Source organism: Petaurus breviceps, unplaced genomic scaffold (genome assembly GCF_028583685.1).
Source record: "Petaurus breviceps papuanus isolate PSGF00001 unplaced genomic scaffold, PetGlider_PUasm1.0 90919, whole genome shotgun sequence".
Classification (NCBI taxonomy): domain Eukaryota; kingdom Metazoa; phylum Chordata; class Mammalia; order Diprotodontia; family Petauridae; genus Petaurus; species Petaurus breviceps.
Genome location: NW_027187378.1, coordinates 1,485,757 through 1,509,378, shown reverse-complemented (window position 1 = coordinate 1,509,378; position 23,622 = coordinate 1,485,757). Strand labels below are relative to the sequence as shown.

Genomic DNA, 23,622 nt, shown 5'->3' with positions numbered 1-23,622 from the left:
GGGTTCCATGTTTTGACACTAGCTATGAGACTCTGAGAAAGTAATTTACCCGAATAAGGATAATAATAATGCATAATAATTGTTCTGTGGAAAGGATGCTGGGACTGGAATTGGAGGATCTATAACTTACTACTTATGTGACCTTCAATTAGTCATTTAGATTCTCAGTTTCTTCATCTGTAAAATAAGGGAAATAGCTGATTTCTAAGGTTCTTTACAACTCTCAATTTATGACTCCATGACAAAATTGGCAGGGTCGTAGTAAAGAAAAGACACTGTAAGCCTTAAACTACTATGTAAGCAAGAATTATCATTGCAAGCCCAAGGCTAAAAGATATGCATTTTTTTCCCCACCAAGACTATTTTTCCATAAGACAAAAAGATCTCATTTTAGCCTGATGAACTTGAGAAATTGAGACAGTTTTGGTTTCAATCAAGGAATGATCATTTTATCCCAGAGGTTCCTGATCATTGTTCACTGGATGGAGCCTATTTCTTTTGAGACATTTTCTGTGAAAGTTTTGCCTGATAGGATTAAAATATTAATCTATTATCCCTCTCACCCCCCCCCCAAAAAAAAAACCCCTGGAAGCTGCCCTAAACTATACATAACTACACTGAAACAGAGACTCAATCAAAAATAACTGAACTCAATGCAAAACCCAAATAATTTGTTTTAAATAGGTTAATGCCAAATTATCATTGAAAATTCAGGAAATTCAGAGTTCTGGTTTCCAATGAAAATTAATTCAGTCCTCTTGTGTGCATGAAAAAAAAATTTTTTTAGTACCGAATCTACTAAACTTGTGCTTTAATGTATAAATGTATAAATTTGTGGCCTACTTATGGTTGCCGTGGGAGCTATTACTTTGATTTTTTATGTTTAATTTCTTGGCCATAGATTTTTCCTGCTGAATTTCTTGAGATGAGAAGAAAAAAATAAAAGGAAACAAGGGGTTGGTAGAACTGCACACAAAAATCCTACCTTTCCCATGCTGAGCTATGCCCTGTTATAGCACCTGGCACTGCCCCCCCAAAGATGTCTCCTTGGGCAAACGTGGGAAGAACTGGAGAACTGAAGGTTTGTCAGAAGGTGACGGCTTCCTTCTCTGGTTCCATCATTGCTTCTGTTTGAGTGTTCTGCACAGGCAGAGCTGATCCATGATCTGCATTTTCTTCAAGCTTCAGTGATATCTGAAACAAAATGAGGATATTTCCTTGGTTTTTCTGACCCCATCTTCCTTAATCAATTACTATCCATGTGACCCTGGGGAAAAAAAATCACTTAACCTTTGCCTGTTTCCCCATCTGCAAAATAGTTATGTGTATTACTTCTCAACTTCAAGGCAGTTCTCAGGAAAATTCTTTGTAGATCTTTAAAAATATATATGAACTATTATTATCAAAATAAAGGAACTAGATATGAAAAGGTTCCTGAGGTTTGTGAACTTATAAATAATATATATATACTGCATATAGTGCACATAGTATATAATACAGACACACACACACATATATATAAATATGTACAACTTTGTTTCATTATAATTGATTTATGATTATTTGTATTTTGTGCATTTAAAAACTTTATTCAGAGAAGGGAATCCACAGGCTTTACTGGACCACCAATGGGTCAGGACACACAAAATGTCTTAACCTGAACTAACACCTGAACTAGTTGAAATAGGTGATAGAAGATACAGACCAAGGGTAGGGAACCTGTGCTTCAAGGCCACATGTGGCCCTCTAGGTCCTCAAGTGTGGCCCTTTGACTGAATCCAAACTTCACAGAACAAATCCCCTTAATGAAAGGATTTGTTCTGTAAAACTTGGACTTAGTCAAAAGGCTGCACCCAAGGACCTAGAAGGTCACATGTGGCCTTGAGGCTGAAGCTTCCCCACCCCAATAGATCCTACCCCCTACACCCCAACCATAGTGCTCTCAGGACAGAGTAATAGAGAATCAAAGGGGGCCTCTAAGGAGTAAGTTCCTACAAGGCAGTGTGGCTCCTCATTCTTCAGCACTAGAGAAACAGAACTTACGTCACTGTTCAAGGTAGGAAGGAGGGAATAAAGTTCTTGAGCAACTGTAAATATTTTTCCTTTCATGACATGTCATGGTAAAAAAAAAAAATGAGGTTTCTTCTGAGAGTACTAATTTAAATTTCATTTAAAGGGAGGGTGGGACAGAAAGCAAAATTTCCTCCAACCCACTACTATGACTGCCCTTTCTATACATTCCAGGGATCCCTTTCCTTCTTGGGTTCTGGGAACACTGACTGGAAGGAATATAGTATCCTTTGGAAATCTGAGGGCCTTTTAAGGATTTTGAATTTTACCTTTGACACCCAAGCACCCCGCTTGGTTTGCTTCTGTCAAATAGTTTCAACCCTTCCTGAAGTCAATGTTCTGTTATAGTACTGGTCAGAAGAACTAAACTCAATGACTAGAAACCAGTTTGGGCTTGTAGCAAAACCTGCCAGAGGGAGCCCCTGCCAGCCATGCATGGGCAACTCTCTTCCAGCCAGTGAGATGTTGGGTATTCGGCTGAAAGGCCAACTCTGTGGGTACCACCCTGAGGTGTGTAAGGTGACAGGCCCAGGCAGGGCATTCTGACATGCTAGAGGGCATGAAATTTGAAGCTGGGGTGTGTGTGGAATCTCAACTGAACATGTGTCTTAATAGCGACACAAAGAGATCACTTTAACCCTAGCTGAAACTCAGTCATGATGGGAAAAGAAGTCTTGCTCTTTTCCCAAAGGTGGCAAACACATACATATATACATATATGTATATGTATACACATACATACACACACAGGGGAATGGGTGTTCTGTTGTTCATTAGGAAATATCTATTATATACAAACAAAAATGTAGGAATGAAAAAATTCACAGTGTATTTACCCCGACATTGGAAGGTTAGGGAGAGAGAAGGGGAGCATGGTTTATGTTAATATTAGTAAGAAAACCATAAATGAGATTATGGAATACAAATGGATACACTGCAACTGAGGATAAAAGCAGTTTCTAAATGCTCATGCCTGGAAGTGGAGTCAGGTCTGGAAGTCCTCTCCCTCTCCCAGGAGAACTGTCCAAGTTTCTCAATATAACTCTCAAAGCCAATTAGGAGGGATTATTAATTGATTTCAAATTGATCCATATTTAGTTGTCCTCTCTAAATATACATATGTGCATACACACATACGTATATACACCCAACATAATAATAGGATAGGATTATGTGTGCATGGGGGTAGGGAGAGGGAGGGAGAGAGAATGGATATACTTTGGGATGACTGTATAAAGCACTCCAAAAAACTTACAAGTGCCAAGAAATGCTAGTTACTAATTATTCTCACAGTGGCTTTCATATTGATTGACCCCAGGTTATTTTTAAGTTACAAGTTGCTAGAACTTAACCTGCCTTTCAGTCTCCTGGGATCCTGGAAGGAGATGGCCCACAGGTAGCTATTGGTGTGATGAGATGTGGAACTGAATTTTCTTTTTGAATGTTTTAAGCTTTACACAAAAATTAACTACATTGACCTCACTATCATACAACAGACTATCATTTTTGCCCGTCTAGGGGTTGGAGGTTATTTCCTCTTGTCCCACCAAAAGCAACACTGAAGCTACATTGAGAAGGCAAAGCATAATTAATCTTAAGATGTAACTTTTGAACAGCCCCCCCATTCCCCGAAAGTGGCCCAAACCCTAAACTTTCTCCCTTTGCAGGAAATAAGCCATGACTTGCTCCCGCCAGCAGAACTCCTCGAAAATTTAAAAAGAAAAGAATAATTTTGTAAAAACCCTCTAACTCCTGAGGGAAGGAAAGGATTTCCCCCTTTCAGACCTATCTCCTTTCTTTCGCAGAGAAATGAAAACCAGTCACACCACCTTCCCTTAAATGCTGGATGAGACTTAGAATGGCTATAATTGACCATATTGTGTAGAAATACGTAAAAAATAAAAATCCTTCCATTCAATCACGCATCACAGCAAAGCCCTGGTGGCCAGCACGACCGCTAGTTCTGGGTGGGTGGGTCAGACCCTTCCCTTAGGACTTCTAGTGACTGGCCATCTGTAGGATCTGCCACCTCCTGAATAGTTTGGAGGCCGCCTACAGGTGCAATACCCACATTGCTGAAATAAAGCTGCCCGCCTTCCTGGGCAGCGGAGACTGTCTCCGGGAGGGGAAGAACTGGAAGGGAAAGCCCAGGAAGCGACGTCTAAGAATAGTCTAACCCACTCGCCCTTCTCTTGTCGCCCCCACGATCGCCGCAGAGGAGGAAGGGAGGCACTGGGTCTCCCTTCGATTAGGTCTCCACCTCCGCGCCACACCCCCTCGCGCTGAATTCAGCTGGGCTGTTTGGGAGGGAGGGAGCTAGCGAGCTGGAGAGGCTTTGCAAACTCTGATCCCATTGCTGGGGAAGACGGGGCGGAGGAGGAGAGGCAGACAGTAGGATCAGGACTCCAACCCCGAAGTCGCAGACAGTCGGGTAACTTTTTTTCAAAATTTCAGGCGAAGGGGCTGCCCAGGTGGTCTCTGCCGGCCGCCCCAGCCCCTCGGAGGATCGCGGGAAGCCCGCGCGGTTGCACCAAGCGCAGGCTCCGAGGCTCGCTCCGAGGGAGCGCGCGGGGCTAATTGGAGGTCCCTCCTTCTCCTCTTCCCGGAGAGAAGCCGCAATTGACGCATGAAGGGGGAGGGAGGGGAAGAGAAGGAGGAAGCTTTCCAGCTCCGGCCGTGTGAAGCCCGGCCCGATAGGGTTCTTCCCACCAGCCCGCGTCACCACTGGGGAAAAACCGAAATGCAAGCCCAGCCAGCGCTGGGGCTCTAGACACACACGCTTCGGTCTCCTCCCTTCTTCTTTACACACCTGAGGCGCTACGTTCCCCCCCCCCCCGCTCAATTTACCCGTCCCTATAAGCGCGTTCCAAGCTGTAGCCCACGCGTGGGATCACATGTCACGCCTCCTCCACCACGCGGATCCTAAGGGAAACGCTTGCCAAGGCTAAGGGGAGGAACGAACTCGAAGGAATCCACATATACGCGAATCTACACACATTCCTAATTAGTCTACTCTCTCCCTCCCCCAGCCCCAATTCCAGCAGTAACCCCTCCCCATCCTTTCCACCAAGTCTCTCTTGTTTGCTTATTCTCGCCCCATTTAGGTGTGTCTCGACCCACCCGCACCTCTTCAGACTCTTTTCCCTCTTCTCTGGCCCCTACTAAGGCTGCTGGGGTGGCTATAGCCCCTCCTTCCTTCCCAGCCTGGGAGAAAGGGAGGAGGGGGAGTGGGCGTGCCCGGGAGGTCTCCGGAGAGAACCGCCCCCTCATGAATATTAATAAGGGGCGCATGCGCCTTCCTCCTGCGGTCGGATAGAGTTAGAAGCGGTCTCCCAGACGGGCTCTCAGGGTTCTTCTCTGTGTGAGCCAGGCTGGAGGGCGAGCGTGGTGCGGGCGCGTGTTATTGTGTTACCTGTGAGGAAGCAGTGGCTTTTTTTTTTCCCTTCCTTCCCTCCCTCCCTCCCCCTTTTCCCTGCAGCTGATCTGAAAGGGAATAAAAGGCTGCGAATAATCATAATAATAAAAGAGAGCAGCCAGAGAGGAGGAAGAGGAGGAGGAGGAGGAGGGGGGGGGGAGAGAGCAAGAAAAAAAAAAGAAGAAATCAGAATAATAAAAGGAGGCTGGGCTCTTTTGCATTCAGGACCTGGACGCTATTGAAAAGGCTTTTGAAAAGTGGTGTTGTTTTCCAGCCGTGCATGCTCCAATCGGTGGAGTATATTAGCCGGGACGCGGCGGCTCCAGCAGCAGCGTTCAGTGTCTCCGCGACCGGCCGAAGAGGTTACAGGAAAAGGCGATGCTTTTACCACGGGCACCCGTCCGCACCGAGTACTCTTTAAGTCTGATCATCGCTCTGCTATGTTTGCGAGTAAAGGTACGTTGCGCTCCCGCTGTCCTACAGTAGATGTTAGGAGTTTGTGTGTGTGTGTGTGTGTGTGTGTGTGTGTGATGGCCTCCTTTTTCCTTGGTGAACCGGCGTTCTTTTCTTCCTTGCCTTCTTCCCTTCCCTCCCCCCCCCCCCCCCCCCCCCGTTAGTCACTTTCTCAAGAGTGGGTAATAAAAGTGTTTGCACCTTGGACTTCTGTGATTGCTGCCTTCGTTTTCGCCTCTCCTGCTTCTCCTCTTTCAGGAATATTCACACATTTTATTGTTGTTGTTTTTTTAATGTGTATATACAAATGCTGTATCTAGATAGTTAAGCTATCTTAACCTTTGGGTGGTTTCTTTTACTGAAGACGTGGTTCCCGTGCACTGGGGGCTTAACTTGGTTTTATCTCTGTCGAGTCCGGCGGCACCTCAGCTCTCCCCTCCCTCTCACTGCAGATTTTGTTTCTCTGTCTGTGTTCTGTTAATGCCTTCTTGGTTTGACGTTTATCTAGTGCTAACAAATCCCTGCCCTTCTGATTTTTCCCCTCGTCTCCAGGCTGGGGAAAACAGTCACTTTAAATTTAATTTCTTAGTTGTGTGTTGTTTTTTCTTTTCCACAGAGTATTCAATTCCTTAATCCTTTTTTAAAAAAAGTGGAAACGTATTTTTACAGTTGTCACTATGAATTTCACTGTTGCTTGTCTTGTCAGTGGGATGGGTTTTCTATCTCCTCCTCTCTTCTCCCCCCCATTAAAAAAAAAGCTCAAGATAACTTTTTCGGAACTCTTTCTCTGGGGGGGGGACTTAACAGGTGTCCTCAGCATCCGGACAGTTCGAATTGGAGATCTTATCTATGCAAAACCTGAATGGGGAATTGCAGAATGGGAATTGCTGCCATGGCTCCCGAAATCCAGAGGATAGAAAATGCACCAGAGACGAGTGTGCTACTTACTTTAAAGTTTGCCTGAAGGAGTATCAGTCCCGGGTCACTGCTGGGGGGCCTTGCAGCTTCGGATCGGGATCTACTCCTGTCATCGGAGGGAATACTTTTAATTTGAAATCGAATCGGAATAGCGAAAGATACCGGATTGTTCTCCCTTTCAGTTTCGCCTGGCCGGTGAGTCCCAAGTTCTTTCTTGCTGTTTGCGTTTCCCTAGCGAGCGGCATTTAAAGGTCTCTGTCCCTGAGCGTGTGTTCTCTTTAAACTCCCCGTGGGGAAGTGGGGGTGGTGAAATCTTTGCTGAACGACTCGCGGAAATCCCCACGGGAGTTATTGAAAGCTTCAAATCCCTGCAGAACAAGGCGGCGAGCTGAGGGGGCTGCTGGCTAGGGTTTGGAATGGAGATTTATAACCGTGCAACTGTCTTGCCTGCTTCCTGAGCGTGCAAAGTTGGAAAAACTTAGCTGGTTTGCACTGTGATCTTTGAGCTAGAAGAAAAATCTGCATCAGTTGTGCAGAAGGAATCATTTTAAAATGTTATGCACTTAAGAGCCTGCTGGAGAGTCTTGGTCCCGCACTATTGCTCCTTTCTCTCTCCCCTCCCTCACCCCCGCCCCAGAGGAAATATGAGGTCAGGAGTTCATTATAAATGTGTGTGTGTGTTTAACCATTTAAATCTAGTGTATCAGGGAAGGGAAAATGTAGTTATCGCATGTGAACGCGATCCAAATTGGCACCCTCCCCTTTTCCTTGAGCGGGTGGGGTGTGTCCTTACTGGAGAAGAAGCGGGTAGGAGGAGAGGGAGTAGAGAGGTAGCCCGTTTCCCGCTTCTTAAGAGGGAGACTTCCCTGCAAGGACTAGGTTGTCAACTCTCGGTTTGGGGCTCGAGGATCGTCGTCACGCATTTCCAAGCTACTTTGCAGCTGCTTGGTCCTGCTTTTACCACAGCCAGGGCTGGGGGAGACCCCTGGGCTTTTTGTTTGCTTTGGGAACAGGGCAGGAGGATGTGCCATTTTTCCCACCCTCATCCCGTGCTCCCTTCTCCCCTCTCTCGGCGGTGTGGCTTCGTTTTCAGCGGTTCTTTGGCTCCTTGGAACAGCTGTGTTTTGCAAACTTCTCTGCTAAGTGCAGACCGCAGAGAGGAGGAGGTGGAGCCTCGAAGCATGTGCTCTGGGAGGCGCTGTGAGGAACCGCCAAGAGAGCCTCCACCTTCTTCCATCCTCTGGAGACCCGGCTCCCAGGGTAGTGACCTGGCCTAGGAAGGGTCTGCCGCCTAACCAATTTTATTTTTTTATGGTGGGCAGGGAGGAGCTTGCATTTTCTTTCTTTCTCTGTATCTCTGTCTTTTTCTGTCTGTCTCTGTCTCTCTCCCCTCCCCGAGTGACTTGCTGGTGGTCCTCGGGCGGGGGGCCCCCTTATTTTTCCTGCCCCCCCCCGTGGAAATGTACACAGTAAAATGACAATCCTTTCCAACTACCTCCCTTCTCCTAAAAGGATGTAACTGAAATGGTCTCTCCTACAAGAGAAAGATTTGAACAAAATTACTGTGATACATCTTATATCAGGTACATACCGAAATCTCCAGAAACTGCAGTGAAGTGGGGAACTTTGGATTTTAAAGCTGGAAGTGGGGTAGGAGTGTGTGTATGTGGGGGGAGGGGGGACGTGGGGGGGTTCAGGGGTTGGGACAGACCAGGTACCAATGGGAGGACTGCAAAGGTTTGGGTCGGCCCCACTGGATGGTGGGTGGATTCAGTTACTGGGAAGAATGCATTCAACCATGTGCTCTAGAATTGTGCCCTCTGCTGCCGCCTACCTGTGGTCCTGGAGAGTCTCAAGTTGTGATTTCTCCAGCTGTCCAGAGCACTGGAGAGGGTGGTGTACTTCCGCCTCTGGAAAGTGGTTGGATAGACAAAGTCCACATTTTCAGGAGATAGCATTACAAAGTGTAACTAACAAAAGTGTTCTCTGTTGGGACTATAATCAGGCTCCCTCAGCTTCTCATTTGTGTGTGTGCTTGAAATAAGATAAAACTGTTATCAAATATACCATCAAAAGGATAAGGGGTTTTATAAAAAATCTGTGGTATTTGAAGTTCTGCCAAAGTCTTCAGTGCTGCTACTACTGTGGGATTTGACATTTCTGAAGGGCAGGTTCGTCTAGATGTCCCTTTTTCCTCCTTTTGAAAAGAAAAAATCTCTGAGTAGTACTTCAACTGAAAACTGATTTTCTAACTGCTTAGGAGTTCAGAGTGGCTTGAGCAGAACTGTATTGCCTGCTAAGAGGACCTCCTTTAAAGAGTCAAATGGACTGTGTTCAAAGCCTACCTCTGACATATATAGCAGGGTGTGTAACCTTGAACAAGTCACTTACAGTCTTTGAACCTTATTTGGGTTGGATTAGATGGCCTCTGAGATCTCTTCCCCTTCCTGATCCTGTGACTTTGAGTAGAGTTACATGGAGGTAGGGGATGGAACAGAGATGGGCTTTGGGGACTAATACAGGGAATTTGGCAAAAGGACATTTCTATTTGTTAGTTATAAGACAAAAGTATAGCTATGAGGTTTGTTTGAAAAGGTGGTAATGGTTGGTGTGGAGAGCCTATCTATCAAAGTTTGGGAATAGTAAGCTGGAGATAGCTCTAGTTCTTGATAGAAATGGGAAGATTAGAAATGAAGCATGCTAGGATTAGGAAAATGATTAATTTTTATTCCAGGAGCTCCAACACTTAACCTGTGCCTTCCTGTTTCTCACTTGCCCTTCCCCTCTACCTCATCCCCCCACAGTTGTTCTCTAACACATTCCTAAAATTATTCAGGAAGTGTAGGTAAGTTCCATGCTTATTCCCTTGATTGATGTTTGAAATGGGAAACTTGAGGTTTATTTTTCTTGAAGCATAATTTGAAAGTGTAAAGTTTGGTAGTTTCCCTTAAATCTCCAAGTGTGGTTAGCAACATATTTATACTAGTATTGAAACAAAAGGTGCTTAATCATTCTCTTAACAACCTGGTGATTCAATAATCATAAAATAGGCTTTAGATTTGAAGGATGGCCTTCATTTCTTGAAAGTGAGATTACTAAGCTGACCTGCTTAGGGTATGAAATAGAAACTTTGAAATTCTTGTGAGAAATTTGACTTAATTGCTATCACAGTAGAATAAGTTCTGTAAGTAAGAGAATTTCATTTTGATAATGACCTTGATCAAACAAGGGTTTTCCAGTGCTGGAGAGGAAGAAGTGGAAGTGATTTAGCAAGATATGAACTACAAAACACATTCCAGTGTTAATATATTAAGCCCACTCACTAAAAGTTTGGACTGACTGCTCTAAGTGTGTTCTTACTTTTATTTGGCTTAGATTACTTTGACCCTATTTTCATAGTTTTATCTATTTTTTAAGTTATTATAAGCTTTATGCTCTGAGATTCATTTTTTTTTTTTTAGAAATAGCCAAGTTTGTGATTTTGGAAAAGGGAGATCACATCTCACAATAATGTCCTTTATTCAATTAAGAAGATGGGGAATTATTTTGTAAGCAATAAATCTTATTAAACACTGCCACCAAAGTGATGTTGATCCCCAGTTAGTGGTCACTTATTAAAATCTGTTGGGAAAGCAGTATGGTGCATTGGAACGGATGGCTAAATTTGGAATTAGAAGACTGATTCAATTTCAAATCCTAGCAGCGCCATTTACAACCTTCCTAACTGTAAAACTAGGGGGCAGGTTGGATTGGATGGTTTTTCAGGTCCATTTCAGTGCTAAACTTGTGATCTTATAATTGCTTCTACCATTCCTAAAAACTTCTTCTGTATCTCCAGAAAATCAACACATTAAATTGTATTGATGAAGATATCCTGCTAATTAGGGTTGGACTTGGCTTGGCTCTAGGAAGAGATACACACAAGAAATGTAGAATTTTTTTTTTTATTTTACATAGATGCAGTTTAGTGTTTTTGCCTGACCGACCACCCTATGAGATACTGATAACATTGACTCAGTATTTAAAACAATTGCAAAGATCAACTAAATTGTTAAGGATAAATCATTTGAAATATGAGCTCTCTGTATCAATGAGGCTGTCAACTTTGACCTGCTCTATGCTAATTTCAGGAATGGATGACCCAACTACTATACTCTGGAGACCTTTATGTAGAAACACAGACTGCCAAAATTTTTATCTTTAAGTAATTTTACCCTCTTTCCACACCTTGATCTATTCCCCAGATGTTCTTTCTGTAACTTTTCTGCACATAAACTTGATGTTTCTGAACCAACCCTTTTTTATTTCAACTAGCATCTCCCAGAAACAGGTCAAGTGTTTCATGGGGATGTATTCAAACAAATACAATGCATACAAACATGGGGCATGTGCATGCTCCAGGCAAGGTGCTTTACATGCATAGAGATGTTAAACATTGCCCAAACAAGCTACCTTTAAAAACACAAGTGTGAACAAGTAGGTGGTTTTTTTTGTTTGTTTTGTTTTTGCATTGGAAACAGCCATAGGCATAAGGGAAAATAATGCAGAAGAAAGTTATTGATTGTCCTTGTCCAGAGATGACTGAGCTAAGGTGTCTGGAGAACGACTTGTCAAACCATTCATTTTTAAGGCAATTAAGTTTACTATGTTTCTTTTCTTGCTAGCTCAGGTGCTGGTTTCCCTGTTCACTTTTCCTTCTTGTTGGTCTGTTGCCCTGTCTCCTAGCAACTTATTCAAACCTCTAATCAATTAAATGAATTTACGACCCACCACCACACACCCATTATTCGCCAGGGAATTTTTTTTTTTAATCTACAAAATGAAGTGTGCAAAAAATATCTATATAAAGGACCAACCAGTGATTGCTACTTAAATGCACAAACTACTGAAGATCAGATTAGCTAAAAGCATTTAAATGTATCTAGTGCTTGAAAGCCTTATGCCCCATGGTAATGTCTTCAAGACCTTCCCCAACAGAAGGGCAAAGGGAAAGAGTTTAGCATGGGAAAAAAAAAGTTATCAAGAAAGTAGCCAAGGCAACAAGAGCCTGTCTCTCTCAGCCTCCCCCTTTTCGGATTCTAAAGCAGGAATGCAAACAGAGGCCTGAGAATGCATGTGCAATGATAGTGCTGGACATTTATTGGACAATTGTGGTATGTTCAGAATTTGATTATGTCTAAGCTTTAAAGATTAGTCTCAATTTAGGAGAAAGTATAACTGATCTAATGATCCACTTAATCCCCTGGATGTGCATAAAATCAATTTGGGAAGACTTAGTTTTGTGAATTGCCTTAAGACCTCCTACAACCTTTTTTAACTTTACCAGGTTATATCTGCTTCAAAATCTTTGAAATGCCATTACTTGGAAATATGGGTCAAACTTAAATATGGCCCATATATAGGACTAATATCAGTTCTCTGGCATTGCACAGAATACCAATAGAATGCGTATGAAAGAGCAGTTATTTAATTGTTGCCCTTACACATTCTTCTCTGGAGGTAGGAGACAATTATAGGAAAGTTAGGATTCAGAAATAACCTACCTTGGCCTTTAGTTAGGGCCAGAAAAACCTTGCTGTTGGTTTCCAATTAGAAGCCCTGTGGTCCTTGTTTTTACAATGTAAATTACATTCATTACTGGTGTGGTGTATATAGAAGAAATTAAAAAATGTGGCTAGAAGTGGTTAAAGTGGTTTGTAACTAGTCAAACATTCCGAGTCCTCTACCAGCTCTACCCAGTTTTTATGCACTTTTGGTAAATAAGTAGAAGGGCTTCTTGTCCAGGCTTGCTCTATGTGAACCTGAGTGTTGTGCTTGGCTGGCTTCTAGGTATTCTATCTATTAACCTTGCCACCCTTTTGTAACTGGTGCATTTAATTATCAGTGGGATGCTTTTTAAACAGGTAGGGGTAATGATAGAAACAAGAACAGCAATTTTTTTTAATTTTTTAGAGCCTATAGGATTGGATGGTTTGGGGGGTCTGCTGTGGTGGGATTTCATGAGAAAATAACTTTGTATCCAGATAAAGTTCTATTGAGATGTCCAGCACACCACAGCTGAAATCACTTTTTAACCACAAAAGTCTATTTAAAATTTGAGATGCATGCTATAGGTTAAAATAAGAAAAAAAAATGGATTTGAAATCTTTGAGGCATTGTTGGGTTAATGCATGCTAGGCCACCCAGACAGAAGCAGTGCTGGCTAATATTAACCAAGAACAATAGCATGGTCGTATTGACTGCAGGGAGGATTACAGAACATAATGGGGCCCATCCAAAAATAATGCTAATACAGGACAAGCAACAGGAAGCAGCAGTAGACTCAGCAGAGCCCAGCTCCCAGACAAACCATGGACTGACTTCACACAATGCCAGCTTCAACCCATTAGGTATTCACAGGATGCTCATTATTCTAACAGGCTTGCCAGATCAGAGCTGGACCTGGTTTTATTGGCTACAGCAAGCCCACGGTTTGGATATCAGTAGTTTCATGTCCATCATTTTGGCAAGGGGTGGGGGATGGGGTTGGGAGGGGGAAAGCAGTGTTAAAGTTCTCTACTATAGCTTTGTTTTGTTTGAGGCTGGCTAGAGGAAACGAATCCTAGCAGGACTTAATACAATTACTTTTTTTTTTTTAAATGCCCCCCTCCCCCAAAGTGTCAATGAAGTGCTTACCCCTACCATTGCCAAGAAACTGTAACTCTTGTGACATCTAAATGTGCCCGGTCCACAGTCCCATGTCCACCCCCAGGGAGCAAAGACATATACATGCCTGGGTTGCACGACAGAGGAATGACTTCGTTGGTCCAAGGATTGTAGTTAGTAACTAGGCAGGCTTTGCCTTGATAACTTCTCAATCTCTGTTTTAGAGGTCTGGAAAAGCTGGCCTTTGCTCTTTTCTCTAAGACTTCATTTAGTCCTCTGGACCTTTATGCTAATTTGTCTTTTCAGTTTCTTGTGGATTTGGAGGAGAAAGGAGAATTCCCTCTAAGGAAACTTTATCTGCCCTCCAGCAACTTGATTTTGTACTTCCTAGGTACTTCACAAATATTTCTGCTGTATTAGTGTTATGCTAGGGATCTGGACAAAAACTAACTGCACTTATACTGCAGGTGATAACTATTCACTTTGCAAACCTATTGAGAAATTGTAAACTACCCTAGCTTTGCCTCTAGGCTATTGTTTCTAGATAATGGGGAGGACCCAACTCTAGAGCCCTTGGGTTGATTTGGAGGTAGGGTAGAGGAAATCTTTGTTTAAGACAGAACGTTTGAGCCCCAGCCAAGTCTGATTGGGGGAATAGGGACTTCCAAGAGGTGAAGATTTAAGTTGCTACTTAGAAGAACTCTCTCTCTGATGAATGTCAAATAATTATTGTGTTTTAGGAGGTGGAGGGGTTCTAAAATTCCTCAAGTATTATGAATGTCCCCTCAAATAATTAGACTTCACATTCTACTGAAAGTAATGCTCCTTTATTTTCATAGCTTTAATGTGAGTTATTTAAGAGGGTGGGTTCCCCTCCCTCTGGGGTATTCATTAAACCACTAAGGTTTGAACATTTACATACTACTTGTTGGATGTTTCTTTTAAAATCTGCTTTGGTCACCTAGAATCTGCTTTCTGGTCAAGATCAGATTTACAGTGGCTAATTGGGTGTGACTTTATCATAGTTCACTGCAGATTTGTGGCCCAGGACCTTGCTTTGATGGAATAAGGTAGTTGATCTGGAATTTTTGTGTCCGAATGTATATTTGGAGATGGGCAGAGGTCAGGGGTGGGCATGGGAAAAATCAAACTTCCTTAGCCTTAGTAGTCATTCCTAAGATGTTTTAGTTGTTGATCTATAGAGTGTGTGTGTGTGTGGGGGGGGGGGATTCTTGCAGATGAAGAGGGAGGGTGAGAAGCTCTTCCTATACCCCATGAAGTACATAGATTAATCAAAGCTTATGAACTTTGGGAGAGAAACATACCTTTCCAACAGGCACATCCTATGGTAATAGATAATAATATGATAATTAATAATTCTATGGTAATGGGTAATAATAATAATAATAATTTTGTTTTGTCTTTATGTATGTGTGATCAGTTCAACAAGTATTTAATGCCTACTGTATTCCAGGTACTGTGCTAGAAGGTGGGGGTACAAAAAATGAAAACCCTTGGTTTTCCTTGATTGGGGTGGGGCCGGGGAAGCAGTTTCACCTATAAGAAAAGATAAAACATATTCAAGTGATTTGGAGAGGGGAGAGCACTGACAACTGGTGAGGGAGGGGGAAGGGCAGATCAGGAAAATCCTAGGATAAGAGGTGACACATGAGCTGAGCCTTAAAGGAACTAGGGATTCTTGGCACCTTCCCAGCTTGGGGAGATGGGAGTGGGGGTGGGGTGCAACCCGTGCAAAAGCATAGAGATGGGCAATGAAATATTGTGTATGAGAAGCAAGAAATGGACCAATATTTAGCATTAGTTAGAGAAGTGTGTGATATGAAATCAGTCTAGAAAAAGAGAAGCTGGAGATAGATTGTGAAGGACTTTAAATACCGAACAAAAGCTTCTTGAGTAGAAGAGTGATATGATTAGCCCTATATTTTTGGAATAGCAATTTGGTAGTAATGTCAAAGATAGAAGGGGTAGAGATTGAAGGTCGGGAGGCCACTGAGAAGGCTGTTGCTATAGTCTAGGTGACAGACTCTGAGGGTCTGAACTGAACTGAGGTAAGGGAGGTCTTATAGAGAACCTTATAGGGAAGGGATGGAGAAACAAAAACCCCAGCACCCCTTTCAAATTCTGGGGTTCCTTGAATCCCAAATTTAACTGAAACCATTACAGGGCAGTGATATGAGAGTAAGAGAAATTTATTTTCATAGTGAAAAAGAAGAAAAAAATTTTTCACACACAAAAGCAAAACTTAACCACTTGTTTGAAAAATTCTTATGTCTTGTATATGAGGATGTTATTGCCCCTGGTTTTTGCTATCTCTTTCCCTTTGGGTGGGGAGGTGTTAGTAAACAGCTCTTTTAAGAACTAAGTCCTGTAACTCGGGAAAGCTTTGGTAGACTACAAACTTGATCTTCCTAGTGCTTATTTTGCAAGACCTAAAGGAAAACAACTTTGAATATTAATATCTGCAAAGTGAGCTTACTACATCAACCAATTCTTGTCTTTTTGGCTTAAAAAATATGGTAAAGATATTGCTTTTAAGGTTTGTGCAAGTCTGTCAAAACTTTGAGTATCAATGTCTTTAATCAAAAGATTAATTACATCCACAGTGTTTAGGGGAAGGTGAAGGGCACAGGTAGCAAGCCACACTGCTAGCTAATGGAGGCCTTAATTATAGCACTAGAAGATATAGTTTAGTGCCTTAATTTTATTTTTCAGACTTGACCTTTTCCTCAGTTGACTATTGAAATTGCAAATTGCTACTGCTCTGAGAAAAGAGTCCTGTGATCTTGTAGGAAATCCTGAGAAATTTTAAGAGGCTTTAAATAAGGTGTAACTTTCACTAATAAAATATTAACAACAACAACAAATAGTCTTGACTGATAGCCACTACATAAGAGGTGAGGCCATGCCTCAGCATGCCTAGTTTTGCTTACTTTTCTAAGCATTTTCCCACAGTTATCAGTGAAGGAAATGGAATCCCAGTCATCTTTGAATATGAAACATATTTAGGCCATATTCCAAGGCAATGCCTATCACTAAATAGATTTCCATTCTAAAGACTACATGCTGTGTCATGTCGTGAGAAATCAGGCTTGCTTTAAATCTTAAAGTTAGCTTTCTGCCTACACCTTCCAGGTGTTTACTTTTCCTACTTAAATCATTGTTTGTTTCTAGTAAAATAATATTTCATTGATGTATTCCACCATCACAAATGGTTGATACCTAACTGGGGCAGAGCAAGTATGTGTTACATAAATAAACTAGTACCTTTGATTCAGAGAATTTAAAATTCTCTCCTCCATCCCTCCAAATACACACACTTCCCTAGTACCAAAATAGAAGAAAGTTTATTTAAGCCTGGAGTTTTGTGACTCTGACCTTATAGTGGAGTCACAAGTAAAGATTTAACCAGATTGAAATAAAGGTGGGAATTTGCTAATGGATTGGGGTTTAGGGACCTCTCCCTCTCGCTGCTTCTTTCTTTCTTTTCTTCCCTTTCTTTCCTCCTTTCTTTTCTTCAATTTTAGAGCTAGAGATAAAAGGTGCCTTCCATATAATAGTTGGCACATTTCCAGTTTCCAAGGAGTCTGTCTAGTTGGTGGATGCTTATGATTATTATTAGAATGTTAGATTCCATTGACAGATAGTTTCATCTATTAATGTGACCCATAGGTTTACAGTTTTCTCCCCCCCCCCCATATTCACTTCTCCCCTTCCCCCCCACCCCCATTGCAGGCTTTGTTTCACAAAGTCTCTCTTTTCCACCAACCCCTCCCCTCTTAGTTCCAAGATTCATCAGTCCTTTCCTTTAGTTACCTGATACTTGTGGGAGCAGTGATGGTCTAGCACAGACACAGCTTTCAAAGGGGTGCTGAAAAGGAAAAAAGGTCTCTAGAGATTGCCCAGCCAGGGTTCAGTGTGTAATCTTAGCAATGCCCCTTACTTTTCACTGTGTGGGGATTTTTTTTTCTCTCTGGGCAAATACCTGGTTAGCTTAGAATAAATTCATTGTCTCCTTTTCTTATGTGCTATGGTTAGAGCCCAGCACATTTGGGAAAACTATATACCAAGTGTCAGTCTATAGCAAGGTGGCATTTCCTGATTAAGCCCATGAGATGCATTAGTGATGACAATAATGAACTCAGGAAGGTGAAAGGTCCTGTTTATCATTCTGGATAAGGTAGCTTAAGGGGTTAGGAAAGTTTGTCTTTGGGAAAAATCTTTTGCTCAGTTTAAATTTAAAACAGGCATAATCTAAACTGATTATAAATGCCATTTTCAGATGAGCTTTCTGCTTATAATTGTCATTTGTGGGAAAGAGGCAATTAGGAATATTATGAAACTCAGTAAAACATTCTCAACCATTGGGGTCCCTACATTAATTTTTTTGTCTGTTTTACAGAGATCCTACACTTTGCTTGTTGAGGCTTGGAATTACAGCAATGACACTAATAGTAAGTATTACCTGACCAGACGTCAGTTCTGAAAAGATTACCTACAAAAGCCTGCTCGTTTTACTGAATCCGTCATTTAAGGCCATATTTGCCATTCACAATCTTCCCTCACCCTTGGGTGGGCTGATTCTGGCTGATCTGGTCACTCCCTCTACCACTGTTTCTCCTGTCCTGAGCTTGGATGACATTGTAGCAAGGGTGGTCCTTCTAGGTCAAAAGATTCCTGTAACTTCTAAGTCAGTATTTTAATTAGCCTATCTTTGTGGAAAGAATCTTAAGTAGTTTTAGACGTTGAAATTCTTGTCTTTTTTTTTTTTATGATCAAATTAGTGAAGAATGGGTCAAATATCACTTTTCATGGGGATTTTTACTTGGACCTTTAAAGAATTATGATACACCTACTTGTCCTGCCCTGTACTATCTAAAGGATGTTACACTGTCTTTTATCAACATGGCCTTGAATGACTTCTCATCAATTCTCAGGAGGATAGTCTTCAGAAGAAGAACTAGTTTGTAAAGCACCAAATAATGTATATTTGGGAAACAAGTGTTTCCAGAGTTATCTTTGTGCAGCAATATATCTTATTAAAGTGACATGCACATGGCAAAAACATCTCTTTGAACTGAATTTCTACAGTCTCTCCATTCCTTTATTTTTTTTTGAAAGTTCCTAATTATCTCTCCATGAATCCTTGATCAATATAAGAGTGCTTGTCAAGGTGGGGTGAGTTTTTCTATTTTGGGCCAAAAGTGGTAGGACTTTTCAATTACAGCATCCCCTTTCTAACTGTAATTAAATATTATTTGCTCTCTTGGACTGCTTCTTACACAGTGTGAAATGAGCTCTATTTTGCTAGTAAAAATCTCCAAGCTAGGTAGAACTTTAAGAAAAAGGTATGTCTTATGTAGTCAGAATAAGTCTCTTGGTGAATTAGTGTATTTCTTGGCAAGTCCTTTAATATCTCTGAGCTTTACTTTCTTTATCTACAAAATGGGGTTAATAATGTTTGCAGACCCTGTCTCTCAAATAAGACACCATATCCTAATAGCCTTGAAAACCTATTGGTAATTGGTCATGTTTTTTTATTCCTGTGAATCTTCAAATATCTAGTTCTTTGTTTGAAAACTTTCCAGTCCTCTGTGTTATCACTAGCTCTACCTTTAGTCTTTTCCCTTGCTTTGTTCCCTTCTCTTCTGAGTAAACTACGAAAGTAATCAGGAACTTCTGCTTTGCTCAGTCTGCCTAGATTCTGGGACCTTGTTTTGGAGAACTCTATGTTAACTACTGATGGAATAATCACATGTAACTGGCTAAAGTTCTCACAGTATAGTTATTGTTCATCTTTCCTGGATAACTTCAGAGTCAATCATTTATACAGGGTGGCAAGCTTTTACTTTTGTCAAACGATGAAAGTATAATATTAGAGGATATCCTCTCTCCCTCTCTCCTTCCCTCCCTCTCCTTCTCTCTCCCTCCCCCATCTCTCTCCTTCTCTCCCTCCCTCTCCCTCCCACCCACCTTGTCAGATGTTATGCTGACAGGTGGGACTAGGCAAAGATTGAAGGAGACAAGAGAGAAAATGGCTTATGTAGTTATGGCATTTAAAATTTTTTACCATAGTTGCTAATAAATAGCCAGTACTACTATGACTTTAAGTCTATCTCTCAGTTCAGCTCACTTTCTCCTCTCTACCATTAGAACCAGGTTTAACAATGTTACATTGACCTATTTGATAAAAGTTTCCCTTCTCTACCCCCATGCCATTTCTTCTCCCACTACTGCTTTTTTTTAATTGATCGTTATTTCATTGATATAGGAAACTCTTCACAAGTAAACTTCTTTACCAATATGGATTGGTACCTGTTCTTCAATTTAGTCTTAAAGAGATCCTGAGGCACTGAGAAAGTCATTGACTTATCCCAGGGTTCAAAGGCAGGATTTCAACTTGGGGCTTCTGATTTTTAGGCCATCTCTTTATCCACTATTTCACTCTTTCTTGATCATTTAACCATTATGAGTTTTTAAAAAAATTCTAATTAAATCTCTACATTCATGCCTACCTTTCACCCTCCCAAATTTTTGAAACCATTAACATGTTAAGCATAAGAGGAGACATTTATGTTGCAACTTAAAAGTTTTTTAAAATCTTCATAATCATCTTTTAGTAGTTACTTCACAGGCATGATTATTCCCATTTTCCAGAGGAAGACAGTGAGGCTCAGACTGTGTCTTACTCATTACACCGTGTCAGAAGGAATCCTTGGACTTAAGGTTTGAGGCTTGAGGACTCCTGGCTCCTAGAACAGTACTTGTCTCCATAATAGCACACTATTGCCTCATAGTATATTGTAGTACTAGGCATCTGAAAGTTGACCTTTGGCATTAATGACAAAAAAGGCCATTTATTGTTTGCTTTGTAGTATGGTAGCAGACCAGCAACTGGGGAATCCATCTACCAAACTGGTCAGATAGGTGGTACATATGTAAATATGGCATTTAGTAAACTAGTTACTGAAAAAAAAAGCATCTGCTTTGTGCCTGGCACTGAGCTGAGCACTTTAGAAACATTATGTCATCGGATCTTTACAAGAATTCTAAAGAGATACGGTTATTGGACCTATTTTACAGCTGAGGAAAGTGAGGCAGACAGAAGCTTAAATGATTTACTCTGGTCCACGTAGCTAATAAGCATGAGACTGGTTTTGAACTTGGATCTTCCTGGATGCAGGCCCCATTGCACTATCTACCTGCCTCACTGGTCTCCACAGAAGTCAGAAGTATATAATTCTGGATGCCTCAAATTCTGACAGAAGTTTAACTTAACCACTATTGCTTCTGTAGGCTTGGTCCTGAAATCTACAGCTTTAAGACTAGTAGTTATGAAAGATAAGTTGCTATTACTTTCCACCTCTTGAGTGTTAGTAATTTAAATTCAGCTCTAAGTTAGGTTTTTTTTTTCCTTTTGTCCTGTTCAACTTTTAAAAAAAATTACTGTCAATTTAATAGTCTGTCTTGATTGAATCAGCCACCTTCATAGCAGCCCAACTATGTATCTATGGATCTAAATTAAGAAGGGCTGCAATATTAAAATAATTATTCTGGAGCATCAGCATTCCTCCAGCCCCTGGTTCTGGAATGAACGTGTCACTATAAGAGTCATGTCCAAGGGAAATAAAGTGTTTACATGAACTCTATTTAGAGAGAAGGTTCTGAGGCTGATTTCTTGTCATCAATACCATTACAGTGTTTTTATTAGATTACAACACTGCTTTGTTTAAGGTTCCACGTTTTTATTTCAGGGAGAGTACATGGTTTCAATTCCATTGTAATTCTTAATAAATATGTAAATGTAGAACCCAAGACTGTTTTTTCTTTAAAGCTTACCCTTTTTGGCAAAGACACTTAGAGTATGCCAATACTCCCTTCCACTGGCCCACCCCAGCCCCCTTTTCATTGTTCCCAGTGTTATGCTTAGTAAAACTGAACAGATTTTTACTTCTGTGACTATTTCCTCCTCCTTGGTCTGCAAGGATATATTTTGGATGTTTTATGGTAAATCTTCCCTTTACAGTCAAGGACTACCAGCAGGTCATAGACAACAGTGTCAGATCCTTTTCAGTCACAAGACTTGTACTGCAAAGTGAAATAATCCAGATATATACAATGTTATGAACTGACACAAAATATTATTTCAGGCCATCACTTAGAAATGTTTAGGTAAGTTTCAAGCCTGCAGACAATTTCTGCATCTAATAGCTCAGCTACTAGAGGGCATGTCCCTTGCAATGAGAACTTCTTGCATGTTCTATATCACAAAGAAAACATTAATCATGCAGGTATAAAGTTATTTTTATAGACGTTCTCGCTTACTAAAGATCCATTAAGGATTCTAAAGTGATACCTCGCACAATATGTCTTGGCCAGAATGGAGTATTGTCAACTGAAAACTAAATGTCACTAAATTCACTCTCCCAGACTGTTACAGCTCCTGATAGGCAGGTATAAACAAAACATTGTAAGACTTTTTTGGCCATGTCTCCGGAGATTATATGTGTTCCCTTATTAGGATATTGAAGGGCCTGAGGCCCACTGCACTCACTAATTGAACCTGCAGAGTAAAAACAGCTTAATAAACCCGACATTTTTGCCATTCTTTCAGCTGTGTTTATTTGCAAAATTTGAGTTAAGCTAGTAAAAATTTATCTGCAAGCTGTTCTGTTTATGGGCACTTTAATGAGGGTGTGAGTCTATCCAAAGGCCTCATTGGAGAGCAGTATCCTGTGTATGTGCTCCAGCTAATGAAAACCCAGAAGGCAAGGTAGGGCCAGGTGGGGTAGTAGATAGAGACTAGCTAGAAGTGGGAAGCCTCTGATGCTGTAAGCTGCTGTCTAATCATGGTCACCTGGCCCACTGCCTACTCAGGTGTGCAAATGAGCACAAACCCTAGGCCTGAAAATAGCAGTCGTGTAGGTGGGTAAGAATCATATTAAGGAAATGGAAAGTAGACTTCAAAAGACTGTGTTTGAAGTGTGATGACTTGGAAACTGACAAGCCTGTGAAAAGCTGGGAGGTTAAAAAAAAAAAAAAGCAAACAGCCCTAATCTAGGAAAATGACCTAGTAAATTGTTGGTTTTGACATGTCCCTCCTCTGACCTATTATAATTCTGTGTTTGCTTTGTCCTTATTTCATTTAGCAGCTTACTGCCTTATATCCTAGATCTCTGTGTCTGTGACTTCCTCTCTTCATTGATTGTAAGCCCTCTGAGGGTAGGGAACTTGTGTAACTCCCTATGTTGGAAGGAACTTAGCACAGCACTAGGCATATAACAAATATTCAGTAAATATTTGAATGAATTTTGATAGGCCCTGATTCATCTGAATTTCTATTTGCCTATCTCTAAATTGAGGTAAATATTTTTTAAAACTTATTTAAAATTTGACTTCAAATATTTTTACTGGTTAGGACTGAAAAGGAAAATATGTTAAAGATGAGTATGCTACAAATACTAGTTTTTTCATTTTATAATTACTTTTAATTTTTAATATAGAAAGCCACAAGGGATGCAGTAACCCTCCCCCCCCCCATCATTTGCTTCCTTGGGGCTCTCTAGCCCCAGATAGAAAGAAGACTCTATTTGCTAGTGACTAGCATTCACATCTCCTAATGCTGCCCTCTAATTTTTCTCCTAGATCCTGACAGCATTATTGAAAAAGCCTCCCATTCAGGTATGATTAATCCCAGCCGACAGTGGCAGACCCTCAAGCAGAACACTGGCATCGCCCATTTTGAGTATCAGATTCGAGTCACTTGTGATGAACATTACTATGGTTTTGGCTGCAATAAGTTTTGTCGTCCCCGGGATGACTTCTTTGGACACTATGCTTGTGACCAGAATGGCAACAAGACCTGCATGGAAGGCTGGATGGGACCCGAATGTAATAAAGGTATGTAGTTTTGGTGGGTTGTCCAATTTAGAATGATTGTGGCTTGGCTTCTTTTCCCACAGAGTCCTTCAGCCCTTAAGTCACTAGTATGAAGACTTCCACATGATATGACTTTGGGGCTCTGTTTCAAGGCTTCCTTATGTCCATTTGGCATCTTTGTGGCCATGTTGGTCAAACTGTCATGGCACATCCTTGAATGGATC

General features: G+C 41.4%; 1 protein-coding gene and 1 long non-coding RNA gene across 2 annotated transcripts in view; one reads left to right on the top strand and one right to left on the bottom strand.

The window, feature by feature from the left end:
- Window positions 1–758: 758 nt before the first annotated feature.
- On the bottom strand, window positions 759–5,137 carry LOC138151870 (uncharacterized). Its single transcript, XR_011165951.1, has 2 exons — window positions 4,918–5,137; window positions 759–1,194 (listed from the first exon to the last, which is right to left on the bottom strand). It is a non-coding gene; the product is annotated as an uncharacterized lncRNA (long non-coding RNA).
- A 148-nt stretch (window positions 5,138–5,285) lies between these two features.
- JAG1 (jagged canonical Notch ligand 1) overlaps window positions 5,286–23,622 on the top strand; it is a 40,647-nt gene continuing 22,310 nt past the window's right edge. The window contains exons 1-4 of the mRNA XM_069075409.1: window positions 5,286–5,941; window positions 6,746–7,051; window positions 17,922–17,973; window positions 23,165–23,419. Coding sequence (XP_068931510.1) covers window positions 5,864–5,941; window positions 6,746–7,051; window positions 17,922–17,973; window positions 23,165–23,419 — 691 coding nt within the window. The 5' untranslated portion in view covers window positions 5,286–5,863. The remainder of the gene's footprint in view (window positions 5,942–6,745; window positions 7,052–17,921; window positions 17,974–23,164; window positions 23,420–23,622) is intronic.